Genomic DNA, 17,865 nt, shown 5'->3' on the forward strand with positions numbered 1-17,865 from the left:
TGTTTAGAATGGCAAAGGTGAAACGCTGAGGGACAGGTGGTAGAGAACGAGTGTCTGAACAGGGAGGGGGTTGTTTCACCTTGGTCCAAGCTCCACAGGCTTGTAGTGGCACTCAACAACAACTTGGATTCATACAGTTCCTTGGGTCAGGTAATTTGTCACTGTGCATGCAATGTTCCCTTTAATTTTCCAAACAGCTGTGCAGACCAACCACTGCTCTGAACAGGAAATTTTTACATGGCCTGAAAACTACGTGAACCTTTAAATTGTTCTTTTGTAATATACATGCTGTGAATATTTAAAATGAAAATTGAAAATTCACATTTTATTTATTAGTTGAAGGGTACACTGAAATGCCACACAATAAAGAAAATCTTCCACATTTAGTAAACTTTTTCTAGCTGCGTTGAATTCCATCTGCGCGGCAGCAAAGGCTGTGTGTGTGTGGGAGCATTCCAGTTACTGCGTGGCCGTGCCTCCATGCAGAACAGTGATGACACTAGGTTGAATTACGCCCTACCTGTTCTTGTTGAATATAACTCCAGACCTCGGAGCAGGTATAATCATCAACATCAAGGCTGAGATAATTCCAGAACACCAACTGGGAGATACAGGTGTTGCACAAAAGCTACAAATGTGGGCTGATCAAACCATGGATTTGAAGAAAATGAGTTCTAGATCCAATTGTCAGCCTCTGCTGACCTGGATCAGCAGCAAGGTCTGGCAATGTTATGGAGGAAGAAATAGATGTTAGGAATGAAGGTTCAAGCATGGTCTAACTTCATCTGTTGATCAAAAATGAGCCCCAAACTTTCAATTTCAGACTTTTGCAAGAGAAAAAGATTGAGTTAGTGGTTAGGGAAAGCAGTCTGTGACAAAGTCCAAACATGGTGTTCTCAATATTTCCATAAGACATAGGAAAAGAATTAGGCTATTCAGCCTGTCATGTCTGCTCTGCCAGTCCACTGTGGCAGATTTATTATCCCACAAAACTCTATTCTCCTGCCTTCTAACTATAACCCTTGACACCCTTGGTAGACAAGAACCTATCAGCCTCTATTAAATACACTTAATGACTGGCCTCCACAGCTGCCTTTGGCACTGAATTCCACAAATTCACCACTTTCTCACTCTGGCTAAAGAAATTGCACCTCATCTCTGTACTAAAGGGACATCCTCATATTCTGAAGATGAGCCCTCTGGTCAAAGGCTCTACCACTGTGGAAAAGCATCCTCTCCAAGACCACTCTTACCTTGGCTGTTCAATATTTAATGGGTTTCAATAATATCTGCCTTAATTTTTCTAAACCCCAGTGAGTACAGATCCAAAGCCAACAAACTTTTCATTCCGGGATCATGCTTGTGAACCTCCTCCAATACCAAAACATCCTTTCTTAAGGGGCACAAAGGTGCTCAGCATATTCCAAGTGTGGGCTGAACAATGTCTTACAAAACCTTAGCATTACATCCCTTTATATTTTAGTCCTGTTGAAATGAATGGTAACTTTGCATTGACCTTCCTCACCATTGACACCACCATTATGGAGTTCTACACAAGGATTTCCAAATCCTTTGCACCTCTGATTTCTGAATTTGCTCCCTATTTAGAAAATAGTCTATGCCTTTATTCCTTCTACCAAAGTACATTACCATACACTTCCCAACACTGTTCCATCTCCCACTTTGTTGCCCATTCTTCTAATCTGTCCTTCCACAGAATCCCTGCTTCCTCAATATTTCCTTCTCCTCCACCTATCTTTGTATCATCCACAAACTATGCCACAAAACCATCATTTCTGCCATCCAAATCATTAAGATATAATGTGGGGGGGGGGGAGTGGTTTCAACACCAACACTAGTCACCTGCAGCACACCAGAAAAGACCCACTTTATTCCCACCCTTTGCCTCCTGCCAATCAGACTACCTTCTATCCATGCTACTATCTTTGCTGTAATAGCATGGACACTTATCATCTTTAGCAGCCTTATGTCAAAGGCCTTCTGAAAATCCAAGTAAACAACATCTACTGACTCCTTTGTCTATCCTGCCTGTTAATTCCTCAAAGAATTCCATCAGATTTTTCAGGTAAGATTTCCCCTTAAGGAAATCCTGCTTATTTCAGCCTATTTGATCATGTGCCTCCAAGTACCCTGAAACCTCATACGTAATAACTGAAATAGCATGCAACTAGGAGCTGAAGATTGCTATTGTGCACAAAACAAAGATACGCTGGAAAATTGTTGCCTAACCTCTGCTTGGTCTTGCTGCTTTAAACTGGCACAAATTTAAGGCAGACACATTAAGAGCATTTTAACAAGTGCTAGGACAAGAAAATGAATAGGTAAGTTTTGAACACGGGTTACCAACCTGGGTTCCATGGAAAGGGGTGAGGAGCTGTGGTGAATGCTGGTATCTCGTACCTGGCAGAAATGAAGGACGATGTACTGCATGTGTCAATCTGCCCCTCTACCAGAGGTCTTTAGGTTCAGACCCAGGGAATAATTGTCAAATACAGCTTACTTAAAAGTACATACTATTTATTAGCAAGCTTGTGTACTCAGTTGAACTCCAGAGCCTGGGGAAACTTGCAACCCTTGCCCAGAATATACGTCTGGAGCTGTTGATATACATTGTTAGAACATATTTTGATAAGGGTAGACAGAGAAGCCTTCTCATGGAACAGTCACTTCTTTGTTCCTACATTATTCTCAGCACGACTTGTCAAACTGCCAATAAGTCAGATAGGTTTTAGCCCTTTTAATTCTGCATATAATTCCTCATTCCCTCCTTTTGTGGACCTGGAGAAAGTAGCAGAGAATTTTGCTAGACAATGTCTGATATGTCAAGAACTTCATCCAGGAAAAGACACCCCATGCCCATAAGGATATACCCCATTGCCAAGATACCCTTTCTGCCAACTACAGCTCGATTTTACCGGATTACCATGCGTGTACTGCTATAAGTATTAACTTGTAATTCTTGATGTTGGCTCAAAGTGCTACCGATAGTCTTGTTCTAGATGAGAACTCATTATCAGACCAAACATGGTCTGTTGGCAGCCGATGTAGTATATGGCAGACCATTAGGAACCCCCAGAAGGCTGTCTTGCTGACCACAAAATTACCTGAGATGGACTTGAATTAAATGTCGAATGCAACTATTGGCCTTTTCTCCTTGGAGTGACAGAGGATGAAAGGTGACCTGATAGGGGTGTATAAGATGAGGAGAAGCATTGATCATATGGGTAGTCAGAGGCTCTTCTCCTGGGCTGAAATGGTTGCCACAAGAGGGCAAAGTTATAATGTGCTTGGAAGGAGGTACAGAGGAGATGTCAGGGTTAAGTCTAATTATGCAGAGAGTGGTGAGTGTGTGGAATGGGCTGCCGGTGACAGTGGTGGAGGCGGAAACAATACGGTCTTTTAAGAGACTCCTGGATAGGTACAGGAGCTTAAAAAAATAGAGGGCTATAGGTAACCCTAGGTAACTTCTAAAGTACGTTCATGTTCGGCACAGCATTGTGGGCCGAAAGGCCTGTGTGGTGCTGCAGGTTTTCTATATTTCTATGTATATCCTGGCACTAGCCAAATCTTTCCAGTTCTTGCATTCGCAGGTGAAGGAGGCCCACTGGGAAGGACAGGAACTGGAAAATGAACATCGAGTCTGCCCAGGAGACTTTGTTCTTGTAAAGAACCGTCTTAGAAAGAAGCTTGAGCCTTGCTGGAAAGGACCCTACCAAGTGTTACTGACCACTCCGACAGCAGTCAGGTTACAAGGACTTCCGAAATGGACATATCTAGGACACGTCAAATGTGTACATTCATGACTAAGCTGTTACTGTAATCTTATCCAAGCCAAACACCTTCCTCTTGCTTTGCTATAGTTATGCTGGGAAAACTAACTCATCTGCCTGCTGGGTGTGTGCAGCAATTCCTCCTGAAAGGAAGATAGGGCTTCCCCTAATGGCCATTCCACTGAACAGCAGTGAACAACAGTCAGACAGTCTGTGCCTTTTCTAATGACACTCAGACGAGTGAGGCTCAGAATTGCACCAGTGATGTGAGGCACTGCTTTGATAGTTGGTACATTCCCCCACCCCCCAGAAAAAGTCATTCAGTGGGGAGGCCAGACATTATGGCCCTCTAACATTGTCAGATCTGACCAACCAGCAAATAGTATCTGCTACTGTAATTTCAAATGTAAATAGACGTACATTCTGGGTAGTAGCACTTGTGCCATTTATACAACGGCCAAACCACCACGCCCCCTGAACGGAACTCAATGGGTTTGCAGGGAAAGGGCCTACTTGCAGCTCCCAGGAGAGACAGCTAGCCATGGGACACAGAAATTGGGTGGGATGCTATTTTTTGGCTTACCTTGTATCCCACATGCGAATGCTGAAAACCCTGGACCAGCTTCCTTTTTCCTATTATTGACCAGTTTATTCTCACGTTTAACCTATTATTCCCTTATCGTCTTTTTAGTTGCTTCTGTTGGTTTCTGAGAGCTTCCCACTAATTTTTTCTATATTATATTCCTTCTCTTTTGCTTTTATACTGTCTTTGACTTCCATTGTCAGCTACGGTTGTTTTTATCACCCCTTAGAGTATATCGTTTGGATGAATCTATTCCGAATTGCTCTCAAAAACTCCAGCCATTGCTGTTCTGCCATCACCCCTTCTAATCAACTTCGGCCAGCTCCTTTCTCTTTCGCAGTGACAAGCAATCTGACTGTTCAGAAACTGTAAAGCGGTGCAAGTGAGGTTTAGAACCAGGTTTTCAGATGATGTATGTAAATTGGAATTGGGGATTGTCAGATTAGGTCTTGTGAGAACACTGGTAATGGTTGTCCACGGCTGGATAGGCACAGCGACACCCGCTGCACCATGCCAGAGTAGAGGCCAAGTGGAGAAGGATGAGGTTACAACCACTCGGAGTGTTAGTACTGTGGTGTTCGAGCGTTAAAGGTTTTGGATGCTGTATCGTGGTCGGGGAGAGAGCAGCACTTTTTTTTAAACAAAATACACTTTATTCAGAAATAAAATTATGTACATTAAACCATTCAATGACTCTCAATCCTTTACAAAAGTTTCCATTCCGGTTTTTACATTTCCACACATTTTGCCACCCCAGTGGCACTATGTTATTCCGTATAGTTGCCCCTACCCGCGGGAGAAGAACCCTGAACTGAGAGCAGTACTGTTAGTTTGCAGAGTTTGGGATTGAAACACATTTCATGAACGAGCCGCTTCCGGTCGTTCGGGTGTACCGAAACACTGCACGCCCATTGGCGGATTTATCAATGGGAGGTAGGGTTTTATTTCCGGTCGGTGGCAAATACGATTGGAAGATGAGTTATCACGTGATGGCGTGATTACCCAATCATTGGTGAGGTTTTATTTTCCAAGCAACCAATGAAGGAAGGGTTGATGGGGTTTGAACTGAGCGGCGGAGCGGTTGGAGAGCGACCGTTCACCGTCGCGCCTTGTTCCGGAATGACCTCGAAGGAGAATCACGATCCTCAGCGTCCTGGACTCAAGGTGTGGGAGGAGGGGGCCGAGATGGTGGTGGTGGGGGGAGTGGGTGTGAACGAGGATTGGGGGTGGCCACGGGCGAGAGCCGCGATTGGGGTAGGAGGGGTGGAGCAGGCGGTGAGGGAGATTGGTGGGGAATGGAGTTATGTAGCACTCTCCTTCATCAAGATCTCTCCCTTCCACAGCCTCCGACTCCAGATAGGTTTGGCAGTCCAAAGTACCTCTTGACGAAACAGCTGAGTGGGCCGTGTATTTCTGCATCATCTTCACTATTATCTTTGAGAAACATGTCTAAAGTTTCTACAGTAGCAACACCAGCAACAGGTACAGCATTTCGTGTTTGCTGAGATGACTGGGAATTGCAGGCACAGGACCATTGAATTAACTTTATTCCTTACATTCTTCACGTACATGAGTAAAAAAATGTACCTTGCTTCTGAATGCACAAATTAATAGTAATTTGTAATAAATAGTATGTACAGTAAGATATACAATATGCAATAGGACAGTCAATATAGCTTAGAAATATAATTGTATCAGTGTGAATTATTCATTCTGGTGCCCTGGAAGAAGCTATCCGGAGCCTGTTGGTTCTGGCTTTTATGCTATAGAAATGTAGAAAACCTACAGCACAACACAGACCCTTCAGCCCACAAAGCTGTGCCGAATATGTCCTTACCTGAGAAATTACCTAGGGTTACCCATAGTCCTCTATTTTTCTGAGCTCCATATACCTGTCCAGGAGTATGTTAAAAGACCCTATCGTATCTGCCTCCACCACTGTTGGCTGTAGCCCGTTACACACACTCACCATTCTCTCTGTGTTTTTTTAAAAAACCCTGACATCTCTATACCTACTTCCAAGCACCTTCAAAACTGTGTCCTCTTGTACTAGCCGACTCTGGCTATCCACACGATCAATGCCTCTCATCCTCCTTTGCTCCAAGGAGAAAAGGCCGAGTTCCCTCAACCTACTTTCCTAAGGCATGCTCCCCTATCCAGGCAACATCCTTGTAAATCTCCTCTGCACCCTTTCTATGGTTCCTACATCCTCCTTATAGTGAGGTGACCAGAACTCCAAGTGGGGTCTGACCAGGGTCCTATATAACTGCAACATTACCTCTCAACTCCTAAACTCAATCTCACAATTGATGAAGGCCAATGTATCATATGCCTTCTTAACCACAGAGTCAACCTGCGCAGCAGCTTTGAGTGTCCTATGGACTGGGACCCCAAGATCCTCTGATCCTCCACACTGCCAAGAGTCTTACCATTAATACTATATTCTTCTATCATATTTGACCTACCTCATATTTGAAACACCTCACACTTATCTGGGTTGAACTCCATTTTCCACTTCTCAGCCCAATTTTGCATCCTATCAATGTCCTGTTGTAACCTCCACACTATCCACAGCACCCCCAAACTTTGTGGCATCAGCAAATTTACTAACCCATCCCTCCACTTCTTCATCCAGGTCATTTATAAAAATCATAAAGAGTAAGGGTTCAAGAATAGATCCCTGAGGCACACCTCTGGTCATCGGTCTCCATGCAGAACATGACCTGTCTACAACCACTCTTTGCCTCCTGTGGGCAAGCCAGTTCTGAATCCACAAAGCAATGTCCCCTTGGATCCCATGCCTCCTTACTTTCTCAAGAAGCCTTGCATGGGGTACCTTGTCAAATGCCTTGCTGAAATCCATATACACTACATCTACTGCTCTTCCTTCATCAGTGGTGTTTAGTCACATCCTCAAAAAATTCAATCAGTCTTGTAAGGCATGACCTGCCTTTGACAAAGCCATGCTGACTTTTCCTAATCATATTATGCCTCTCCTAATGTTCATAAATCCTGCCTCTCAGTATCTTCTCCATCAACTTACCAACTACTGAAGTAAGACTCACTGGTCTATAGTTTCCTAGGCTATCTCTACTCCCTTTCTTGAATGATGGAACAACATCCACAACTCTCCAATCCTCTGGAACCTCTCTCGTTCAAAGATCTTTGCCAGAGGTTCAGCAATCTCTTCCCTTGCTACCACAGTAGCTTGGGGTACATCTTGTCCGGTCCCAGTGACTTACCCAACTTAATACATTGCAGTCCACTCTAATTTAACCCTACAATTGCCAGGATCCTTTTCTGTAGTGAATACTGAAGCAAAGTACTCATTAAATACCTCTGCTGTCTCCTCTGGTTCTGTACATACTTCTCCACTGTCACACTTGATTGGTCCTATTCTCTCTGGTCTTATCCTCTTAACATACTTATAGAATGTCTTGGGATTTTCCGTAATCCTGTCTGCCAAGGCCTTCTCATGGTCCCTTTTTGCTCTCCTAATTTCTTTCTTGAGCTATTCCTGACCTATTAAATATTTCCATATAGAGTACCTGAAGTCCTTCAGACCTTGTAGATTTTCTCTGTACTCTTTCAACCTTATTTACATCTTTCCTTTAGGCAGGTGACCAGAACTGCACACGATACTCCAAATTAGGCATCACAGATGTCTCGTACAGCTTAAACATAACCTCCCATCTCCTGGATGTTATGTTTACATACTTTGTTTTATAGAGGCTAATGTGCCAAAAGTTTTCTTTATAACCCTATTGATCTGTGACACCACTTCCAATGAATTATAGACATGTATTTCCAGACCCCTTTGTTCTGCTGCAAGCCTGAGTGCCCTACTGTTCACTGTGTCGGAGCTACCCTGGTTGGTCCAACCGAATTGGAAAACCTCACACTGGTTACGTTAAATTCCATCTACCATTTTCCAGCTGAGCAAAATCCTGCTGCAAGCTTTGGTAGTCTTCCTTGCTGTCCAGTACACCCCCAATGTTGGTGTCAGCCATAAATTTGTTAATCCAGTTAACTGTATTATCATTCAGATTGTTGATACAGATGACAAATGACAGTAGACCCAGCACCAATTCCTGCAACACACCACCAGAGGAGCAACCATCTGCTTTGGCTTCTCCCACAAAGCCAATGTCTAATCCAATTTACTACCTCATCTTGAATGCCAAGCAACTGAACCTTTTTGACCAACCTCCCATGTCGGACCTTGTCAAATCCTTGCTAAAGTCCATGAAGATAACATCCACTGCCTTACCTTCATCAACTTTTCTGGTAAGGCCATAAGACATGGGAACAAAATTAGACATTCAGCCCATCAAGTCTGCTCTGGCTGATCCCGGATCCCGTTCAACCCAATCCACCTGTCTTGCCATATCCTTTGATGCCCTGACCATTCAAGAAACTATCAACTTCCGCTTTAAATATACCCACGGGCTTGGCATCCACCACAGTCTTTGGCAGAGCATTCCACAGATTCGCAACTCTCTGTTCCTTTGACCAAAATGCATAATCATACATTTTCCATCACTATTCCATCTGCCATTTTTTTGTCCATTCTTCCAGTTTAAGTCCTGCTGCAATCGCATTGCTTCCTCAGCACTATCTACCCCTCCACCTATCATCTGCAAACATTGCTATAAAACCATTATCTAAATCATTGACAAACATTGTGAAAAGAAGAGGTCTCAATACTCCTACCGACCTCCATGCAGAACATGACCTGTCTATAACCATTCTTTGACTTTTGTGGGCAAGCCAGTTCTGGATCCACAAAGCAATGTCCCCTTGGATCCTATGCCTCTTTACTTTCTCAATAGGCCTTGCATGGGGTATCTTATCAAATGCCTTGCTGAAATCCATATACACTACATCTACTGCTCTTCCTTCATCAATGTGTATAGTCATATCCTCAAAAAAGAACAAATCAGACTCACAAGGCACAACCAGCCTTTGACAAAGTCATGTTGACTATTCCTAATCATGTTATGTCTCTCCAAATGTTCATAAATCCTGCCTCTCAGGATCTTCTCCATCAGCTTACCAACCACTGGAGTAAGACTTACTGGCCTATAATTTCCTGGGCTATTTCCACTCCCTTTCTTGAATAAGGGAACAACAACCGCAAACCTCCAGTCCTCTGGAACATCTTCCATCCCCATTGATGATACAAAGATCATTACCAGAGGCTCAGCAATCTCCTCCCTTGCCTCCCACAGTAGCCTGGGGTACATCTTGTCTGGTCCCAGTGACTTATCCAACTTGATGCTTTCCAAAAGCTCCAGCTCATCCTCTTCCGTAATATCTACATGCTCAAGCTTTTCAGTCCACTGCAAGTCATCACTACAATCACCAAGATCCTTTTCTGTAGTGAATACTGAAGCAAAGTATTCATTAAGTACCTGTGCCATCTCTTCTGGTTCCATACACACTTTTCCACTGTCACATTTGATTCGTCCGATTCTAAAACACCTCATCCTTTTGCTCTTCACCTACTTGCAGAATACCTTAGGGTTTTCCTGAACCCTGTCTGCCAAGGCCTTTTCATGGCCCTCCTAATTTCATTCTTAAGCTCCTTCCTGCTAGCCTTGTAATCTTCTAGATCTCTATCGTTACCTAGTTTTTTGAACCTTCCGTAAGCTCTTCTTCTTGACTAGATTTACAACAACCTTTGTACACCACAGTTCCTGTACCCTACCACCCTTCCCCTGCCTCATTGGAACCTACCTATGCAGAACTCCACGCTAATATCCCCTGAACGTTTGCCCCATTTCTTCTGCACGCTTCCCTGAGAACATCTGTTTCCAATTTATGCTTCCAAGTTGCTGCCTAATAGCTTCATATTTCCTTTTTACTACAATTAAACGCTTTCCTAACTTGTCTGTTCCTATCCCCCTCCAGTGCTATGGGAAAGGAGATAGAATTGTGATCACTATCTCAAATGTTTTCCCACTGAGAGACCTGACACCTGACCAGGTTCATTTCCCAATACCAGATCAAATACAGTCTCTCCTCTTGTAGGCTTATCTGCATATTGTGTCAAGAAACCTTCCTGAACACACCTAACAAACTCCACCCCATCTGAACCCCTCTCTAGGGACATGCTAATTGATAGTTGGGAAATAAAAATCTCCCACCACAATAACCCTGTTATACCTTTCTAGAATTTGTCTCCCTATCTGCTCCTCTGCTCTGTCTGCATTTGTACCCATTCATTTGCTTATCCTTCCTTACATTCATCATCTACTTGTAAACCTGCTGGCTCATCCTCAGCACCATGATACTGGTTCCCATCCCCCTGCCATAATAGTTTAAACCACTCCCAACAGCTCTAGCAAACCTGCCTGCAAGGATATTGGTCACCCTCAGATTCAAGTGCAACCCAACCCTTTCATACAGGTCACATCTACCCCAGAAGAGATCCCAATTATCCAGAAATCTGAATCCCTGTCCCCACTCCAGTTCTTCGGCCACACATTTATCTGCCACCTCATTCTATTCCTATCCTCACAGTCAGCGATCCCAAGGTTACTACCCTTGCTTCCTTCCTAACTCCCTGGATTCTGTGTTCAGGACCATCTTCCTTTTTCTGGCTATCTTTTGTACCGTGACTTCTGGCTCCTCAGAAACATCAAGGGCCCTGGCACCTGGGAGGCAAACTACCACATGTGTTTCTTTAAAGTGTCCCCAGAATCGCTTATCTGTCCCCCTAACTGTAGAGTCCCCTATTACTGCTGCCATCCTCGTTAGTTTCCTACCCTTCTGAAAGTCAAAGCCAGACTCAGTGCCAAAGGCATGGCCACTGTTGCTTCCCCCAGGTAGGTTATCATCTTCTTACTCCCCACAGTACTCAAAATGGCATACTTAATTGTTGAGGGGGACAGTTCCAGGGGTGCTTTCCACTATCTGATGTTGTCCTTTTCTCTCCTGTAGCCTTGGGGTGACTACCTTCCTATAGCTCCTTTCTTCATCTCTTCTCGTTCCCTAACAAGCCGAAAATCATCAAGCTGCAGCTCCAGTTCCTTAACATTGTCTCCAAGAAGCTGCATCTCGATGCACTTGGGGCAGATGTGGTCATTGGGGAGGCTGGTAGTCTCCCAGAAATCCCACATCTTATACCCAGAGCAGAACACTTGACCTTAGACATAACCCCTTCCTAACTTACTTTAAAAAATTATAAGATTGGTTAAACCCGACCTACCACACACAAAGCCATGCTGACTATCCTTAATCAGATCATGTATATCCAAATACTATAACCATGTAACAATTATAGCACAGAAACGGGACATCTCGGCCCTTCTAGTCCATGCTGAATGCTTACTCTCACCTAGTCCCACCGACCTGCACTCAGCCCATAACCCTCCATTCCTTTCCTGTCCATATACCTATCCAATTTTTATTTAAATGACAATATTGAACCTGCCTCTACCAGTTCTAATGGAAGCTCGTTCCACACAGCTACCACTCTCTGAGTAAAGAAATTCCCCCTCATGTTACCCCTAGATTTCTGCCCCTTAACTCTCAACTCGTCCTCTTGTTTGAATCTCCCCTACTCTCAATGGAAAATGCCTATCCACTCAACTCTATCTATCCCCCTCATAATTTTAAATATCTCTATCCAGTTCCCCCTCAACCTTCTATGGTTCAAAGAATAAAGACCTAACTTGTTCAATCTTTCTCTGTAACTTGGGTGCTGAAACCCAGGTAACATTCTAGTAAATCTCCTCTGTACTCTATTTTATTGACATCTTTCCAATAATTTAGTGACCAGAACTGTACACAATACACCAAATTTTTCCTCACTAATACCTTGTACAATTTTAACATTACATCCCAACTCCTATACTCAATGCTCTGATTTATAAGGACCAGCATAACAAAAGCTTTCTTCACCACCCTATCCACATGAGATTCCACCTTCAGGGAGCTATGCACCATTATTCCTATATCACTCTGTTCTACTGCATTCCTCAATGCCCTACCATTTACCATGTATGTCCTATTTTGATTAGTCCTACCAAAATGGGCACCTCACACTTACCAGCATTAAACTCCATCTGCCATCTTTCAGCCCACTCTTCTTATTGGCCTAAATCTCTCTGCAAGCTTTGAAAACCTACTTCATTATCCACAACACCACATATCTCAGTATCATCTGCATACTTACTAATCCAATTTACCACCCCATCATCCAGATCATTAATGTATATGACAAACAATATTGAACCCAGTACAGATCCCTGAGAGACACCACTGGTCACTGGCCTCCAACCTGCCAAACAGTTATTCACCACTATTGTCTGACATCTCTCATCTAGCCACTGTTGAATCCATTTTACTACTTCAATGTAAATACCTAACGATTGAACCTTCCTAACTTACCTTCCGTGTGGAACCTTGTCAAAGGCCTTACTGAAGTCCATATAGACAACATCCACTGCTTTACCCTCATTAACTTTCCTAGTAACCTCTTCAAAAAATTCAATAAGATTTGTCAAACATGACCTTCCTCACACAAATCCATGTTGACTGTTCCTAATCAGACCCTGTCTATCTAGATAATTATTTATACCATCTCTAAGAATACTTTTCATTAATTTACCCACCACTGACATCAAACTTACAGACCTATAATTGCTAGGTTTACTCTTAGAACCCTTTTTAAACAATGGAACAACATGAGCAATACGCCAATCCTCTGGCACCATCTCCGTTTCTAATGACATTTGAAATATTTCTGTCAGAGCCCCTGCTATTTCTATACTAACTTCCCTCAAGGTCCTAGGGAATATCCTGTCAGAACTCAGAGATTTATCCACTTTTATATTCCTTAAAAGTGCCAGTACTTCCTCCTCTTTAATCGTCATAGTTTCCATAACTTCCCTACTTGTTTCCCTTACCTTATACAATTCAATATACTTCTCCTTCGTGAATACCAAAGAAAAGAAATTGTTCAAAATCTCCCCCATCTCTTTCGGCTCCACACATAGCTGTCCACTCTGATTCTCTAAGGGACCAAATTTATCCCTCACTATCCTTTTGCTATTAATATAACTGTAGAAACCCTTCGGATTTATTTTCACCTTACTTGCAAAAGCAACCTCGTATCTTTTAGCTTTTCTAATTTCTATCTTAAGATTCTTTTTACATTCTTTATATTCCTCGAGCACCTCATTTACTCCATGCTATCTATATTTATTGTAGATATCTCTTTTTCCTAACCAAGTTTCCAATATCCCTAGGAAACCATGGCTCTCTCCAACTTCTAACTTTTCCTTTCAACCTAACAGGAACATGAAGATTCTGTACCCTCAAAATTTCACCTTTAAATGACCTCCATTTCTCTATTACATCCTTCCCATAAAACAAATTGTCCCAATCCACTCCTTCTAAATCCTTTCGCATCTCCTCAAAGTTAGCCTTTCTCCAATCAAAAATCTCAACCCTGGGTCCAGTCCTATCCTTCTCCATAATTATATCGAAACTAATGGTATTGTGATCACTGGACCCGAAGTGCTCCCCAACACATACCTCCGTCACCGGACCTATCTCATTCCCTAACAGAAGATCCATCACTGACCCTTCTCTAGTTGGTACCTCTATGTATTGCTGCAAAAAACTATCCTGCACACATTTTACAAACTCCAAACCATCCATCCCTTTTACAGTATGGGCTTCCCAGTCTATGTGTGGAAAATTAAAATCTCCCACAATCACAATCTTGTGCTTACTACAAATACCTGCTATCTCCTTACGAATTTGCTCCTCGAATTCTCATTCCTCATTAGGTGGTCTATAATATACCCCTATAAGTGTTACTACACCTTTCCCAATCCTCAATTCACCCCAGACTGCCTCCCTAGACGAGCCCTCTAATCTATCCTGCCAAAGCACCGGTATAATATTTTCTCTGACAAGCAATGCGACACCTCCCCCTCTTGCCCCTCCGATTCTATCACATCTGAAGCAACAAAATCCAGGAATATTTGGTTGCCAACCACACCCCTCCTGCAACCATGTTTCACTAATAGCTACAACATATTTCCAGGTATCAATCCATGCTCTAAGCTCATCCATCTTTCTTACAATGCTCCCAGCATTAAAATAGATGCGTTTAAGAAATTCTCCTCCTCTTCCTCTCTGTTTATCCCTAACGGTGCAAACAACTTCATTGTCTTTTTCTTCCTTCTCCCATACACCTTCGGTCTGAGCACTCCCCTTCTCTATCACCTGCCTATCCTCCCTCACACACTGTCTACTAGCTTTCTCTATTTGTGAACTAACCTCCTCTATCCTAGTCTCTTCAATTTGATTCCCACCCCCCAACCATTCTGGTTTGAGGTCTGCCCAGTAGCCTTAACAAATCTTCCTGCCAGGATATTGGTCCTCCTAGGATTCAAGTGCAACCCATCCTTTTTGTACAGGTTACACCTGCCCCAAAAGAGGTCCCAATGATCCAGAATCTTGAATCCCTGCCCCCTGCTCCAATCCCTCAGCCACGCATTTATCCTCCACCTCATTCCATTCCTGCTCTCAGTGTTATGTGGCATAGGCAGTAATCCCGAGATTACCACCTTTGTGGTCCTTCTTCTCAACTCCCTACCTAACTCCCTACATTCTCCTTTCAGGACCTCTTCTCTTTTCCTACCTATGTCATTGGTATCTATATGTACCATGACCTCTGGCTCCTCACCCTCCCTCTTCAGGATATCTTGGACACGATCAGAAACATCCCGGACCCTGGCACCAGGGAGGCAAACTACCATCCAGGTCTCCTGACGTCGTCCACAGAATCTCCTATCTGACCCCCTAACTATCGAGTCTCCTATTACTACAGCCTTCCTCTTCCTTTCCCTACCCTTCTGAGCTACAGGGCCGGACTCTGTGGTGGAGGCATGGCCACTGTTGCTTTCCCCAGGTAGGCTGTCCCCCCCAACAGTACTCAAACAGGAGTATTTATTGTCAAGGGGTACAGCCGCTGGGGTACTCTCTAGTACCTGATTCTTCCCCTTCCCCCTCCTAACTGTGACCCACCTGTCTGCCTCCCGTGGTCCCGGTGTGACCACCTGCCTGTAATTCCTCTCTATCAACTCCTCACTCTCCCTGACCAGACGAAGGTCATCGAGCTGCTGCTCCAGTTCCATAACACAGTCCTTTAGGAGCTGCAGCTCAGCGCACCTGGCACAGATGTGGACTTCTGGGAGGATAGGAGACTCCAGGACCTCCCACATCTGACACTGAGAACAAGCTGCCCTCACTCATAATTCCCCTTTCCTCAAATAACAGGAAAAACTGAAACCTCAACCTACCTTGCCTAAGCCCGTTGAGCCAAAGCCCTTAAGCCTTCACTCTGCTCCTGGCTCACTAGGCTGCCCGTTGTATAAGGCTGGGTTCCTTTTAAATCTTCCGCGCTTCATTGCCCGATGTCACCCGCCTGCTCAGTCCCGCCTCTCTTAACTCCGATGAGAAGAAAAAATCAAAATGGGTCCCGCTGTACTCCCGTTCCGATTCTCAGACTTCCTTCTCCAAATACTCGTACATCTGGTCCCTGAAAATACCTTCCAATAACTTTCCCACTACTGATGTCAGGCTCACCAGCCTATAATTCCCTGGTTTATTTTTTAGAGCCTTTCTTAAACAACATTGGCTGTCCTCCAATCCTCTGGTACTTCACCTCTGCTAGGGCCCTGGCAATTTCTATACTTGTCTCCCATAGGGTCTGAGGGAACACCTTGTATTCTGGGGAATTATCCACCCTAATTTGTCTCAAAACAGCAAACACCTCCTCTGCAATCTGTATAGAGTCCATGAATTTGAAGCTGTTTTGTCGCAATTTTACAGACTCGCTGCCCATCTCCTGAATGAATACAGATGCAAAAAATGCATTTAAGATCTACTCCATCTCTTTGGCTTCATGCGTGGATTACCATATGGGTCTTCCAGGGGACCAATTTTGTCTCTTGCAATCCTTTTGCTCCTAACATAACTGTAGGTGTTGCCTTCTGCTGAGGTAACCTCATGCATTCTTTTAGCTCTCCTGATTTCCTTAAGTGTTCTCTTGCACATCTCATACTCCATAAGCACCTTATTTGTTACTACTGACCTATACCTGCAATGCATCTCCATTTTATTAGCTAGAGCCTCAAAATTTATTGAAAACCAAGATTCCCTAGACCTGTTATCTTTACCTTTTATTCTGACAGGCACATACAAGTTTGTACTCACAAAACTAAAAAGTAACTTCGGTTATTTTCTTTGGAGTGGTGGAGACTGAGGAAAGATCTGATAGATTTAAGACTGAAAGGCATAGACAGTAAGTAGATTTCTCCCAGGGATGAAGTGCTAATACCAGAGAGTGTGCATTTTAGGTGATATAGGGTAAGTTTAAAGGGGATGTATGGGACATCCCCTTTATTTTTGTGGCAGGTACTTGGAATGTGTGGCCCAGGGTGCTGCTGGAGGCATTTAAGAGTGTGATTGAGCGCTAATGGAGGGTTATGGACATAGTGTACACAGAAGAGAGTAGTTGAGCATTGTTTGCCACATCAAGCATGGATCAAAGGGCCTGTTGTGCTGTACTGTGTTACAGATGTGTTTGATATAGTTAATTGTGAACCAACAGAATCTTCATAACGTGGTATTTTGAAGTTTCACAGGTGTAGGAGTGGCACGTCCAGAGCGTGAGGTGGAAGTGACATTTCAATTCCAGAGGCTGCATTCTGCTTGGAGAACCATGTTCGGTTCTGGGCCGTATAGCTTGGGAGAGACTAGATTCAGAATAGTGTTATTGGAATTAATGGGGCTGCATAAACCCTTGAATGTTAAGACGATTAAAAGGCAATCTAATTGTGAAACATTTGAAGTGGTTAAGCAATATAACATTATTTCTAAAAGTGTCTGACTGGAAGAATTGAGTTATGTTTAAGATATCTAAATTGGATTATTGTCAATATCGTCAATAAGCATCCTTCGTGCAGTGCTGGATCGACTGTACCTTGGGCTATAAATGTCGTCGCTGCCACTGCATGTGGGTTTAGACCATATTGTTATCTTGCAACAAAGCACATTTGTAAACATTCATATCTAATCATTTTCTGCAGTAATTTAACTATTTGAGTAGTGTGACTATTTTTTACGATGCGCAGGGTATTTATGTATCAGTTGGTTAAGTGGTAGTGATGCTGATCTCTTGCAGTGTTATTAATCACTGTGATTAACTACCTTATAACTTGACAGCCGTCATCCCCTCCACAATCTTTTGCAGTTCTGGGGCGTGGCTTGTCTCTGGACCCTAACAGCAAGCAGCAACTCTTTCAATAACAATGAATCCCCGGCTTACTGCTAACAAAGGGATTTTGAGCATCTTTTTAGTATATAGTAAGACTACATTTCCCCTGCAAACTTTTCCATTTTCCCTTTGAAGGAAATATTATACTGCAAATCGTGAAATGTCTTGTAGAACACAAAGTAGAAATT

General features: G+C 43.4%; 1 protein-coding gene across 1 annotated transcript in view; it reads left to right on the top strand.

The window, feature by feature from the left end:
* The first annotated feature begins 5,416 nt into the window (after positions 1-5,416).
* Positions 5,417-17,865, top strand: part of LOC132395075 (aurora kinase C-like) — a 38,231-nt gene continuing 25,782 nt past the window's right edge. The window contains exons 1-2 of the mRNA XM_059971390.1: positions 5,417-5,538; positions 5,718-5,856. Coding sequence (XP_059827373.1) covers positions 5,428-5,538; positions 5,718-5,856 — 250 coding nt within the window. The 5' untranslated portion in view covers positions 5,417-5,427. The remainder of the gene's footprint in view (positions 5,539-5,717; positions 5,857-17,865) is intronic.

The sequence above is a fragment of the Hypanus sabinus genome, chromosome 6, assembly GCF_030144855.1.
Source record: "Hypanus sabinus isolate sHypSab1 chromosome 6, sHypSab1.hap1, whole genome shotgun sequence".
Taxonomy (NCBI): Eukaryota; Metazoa; Chordata; class Chondrichthyes; order Myliobatiformes; family Dasyatidae; genus Hypanus; species Hypanus sabinus.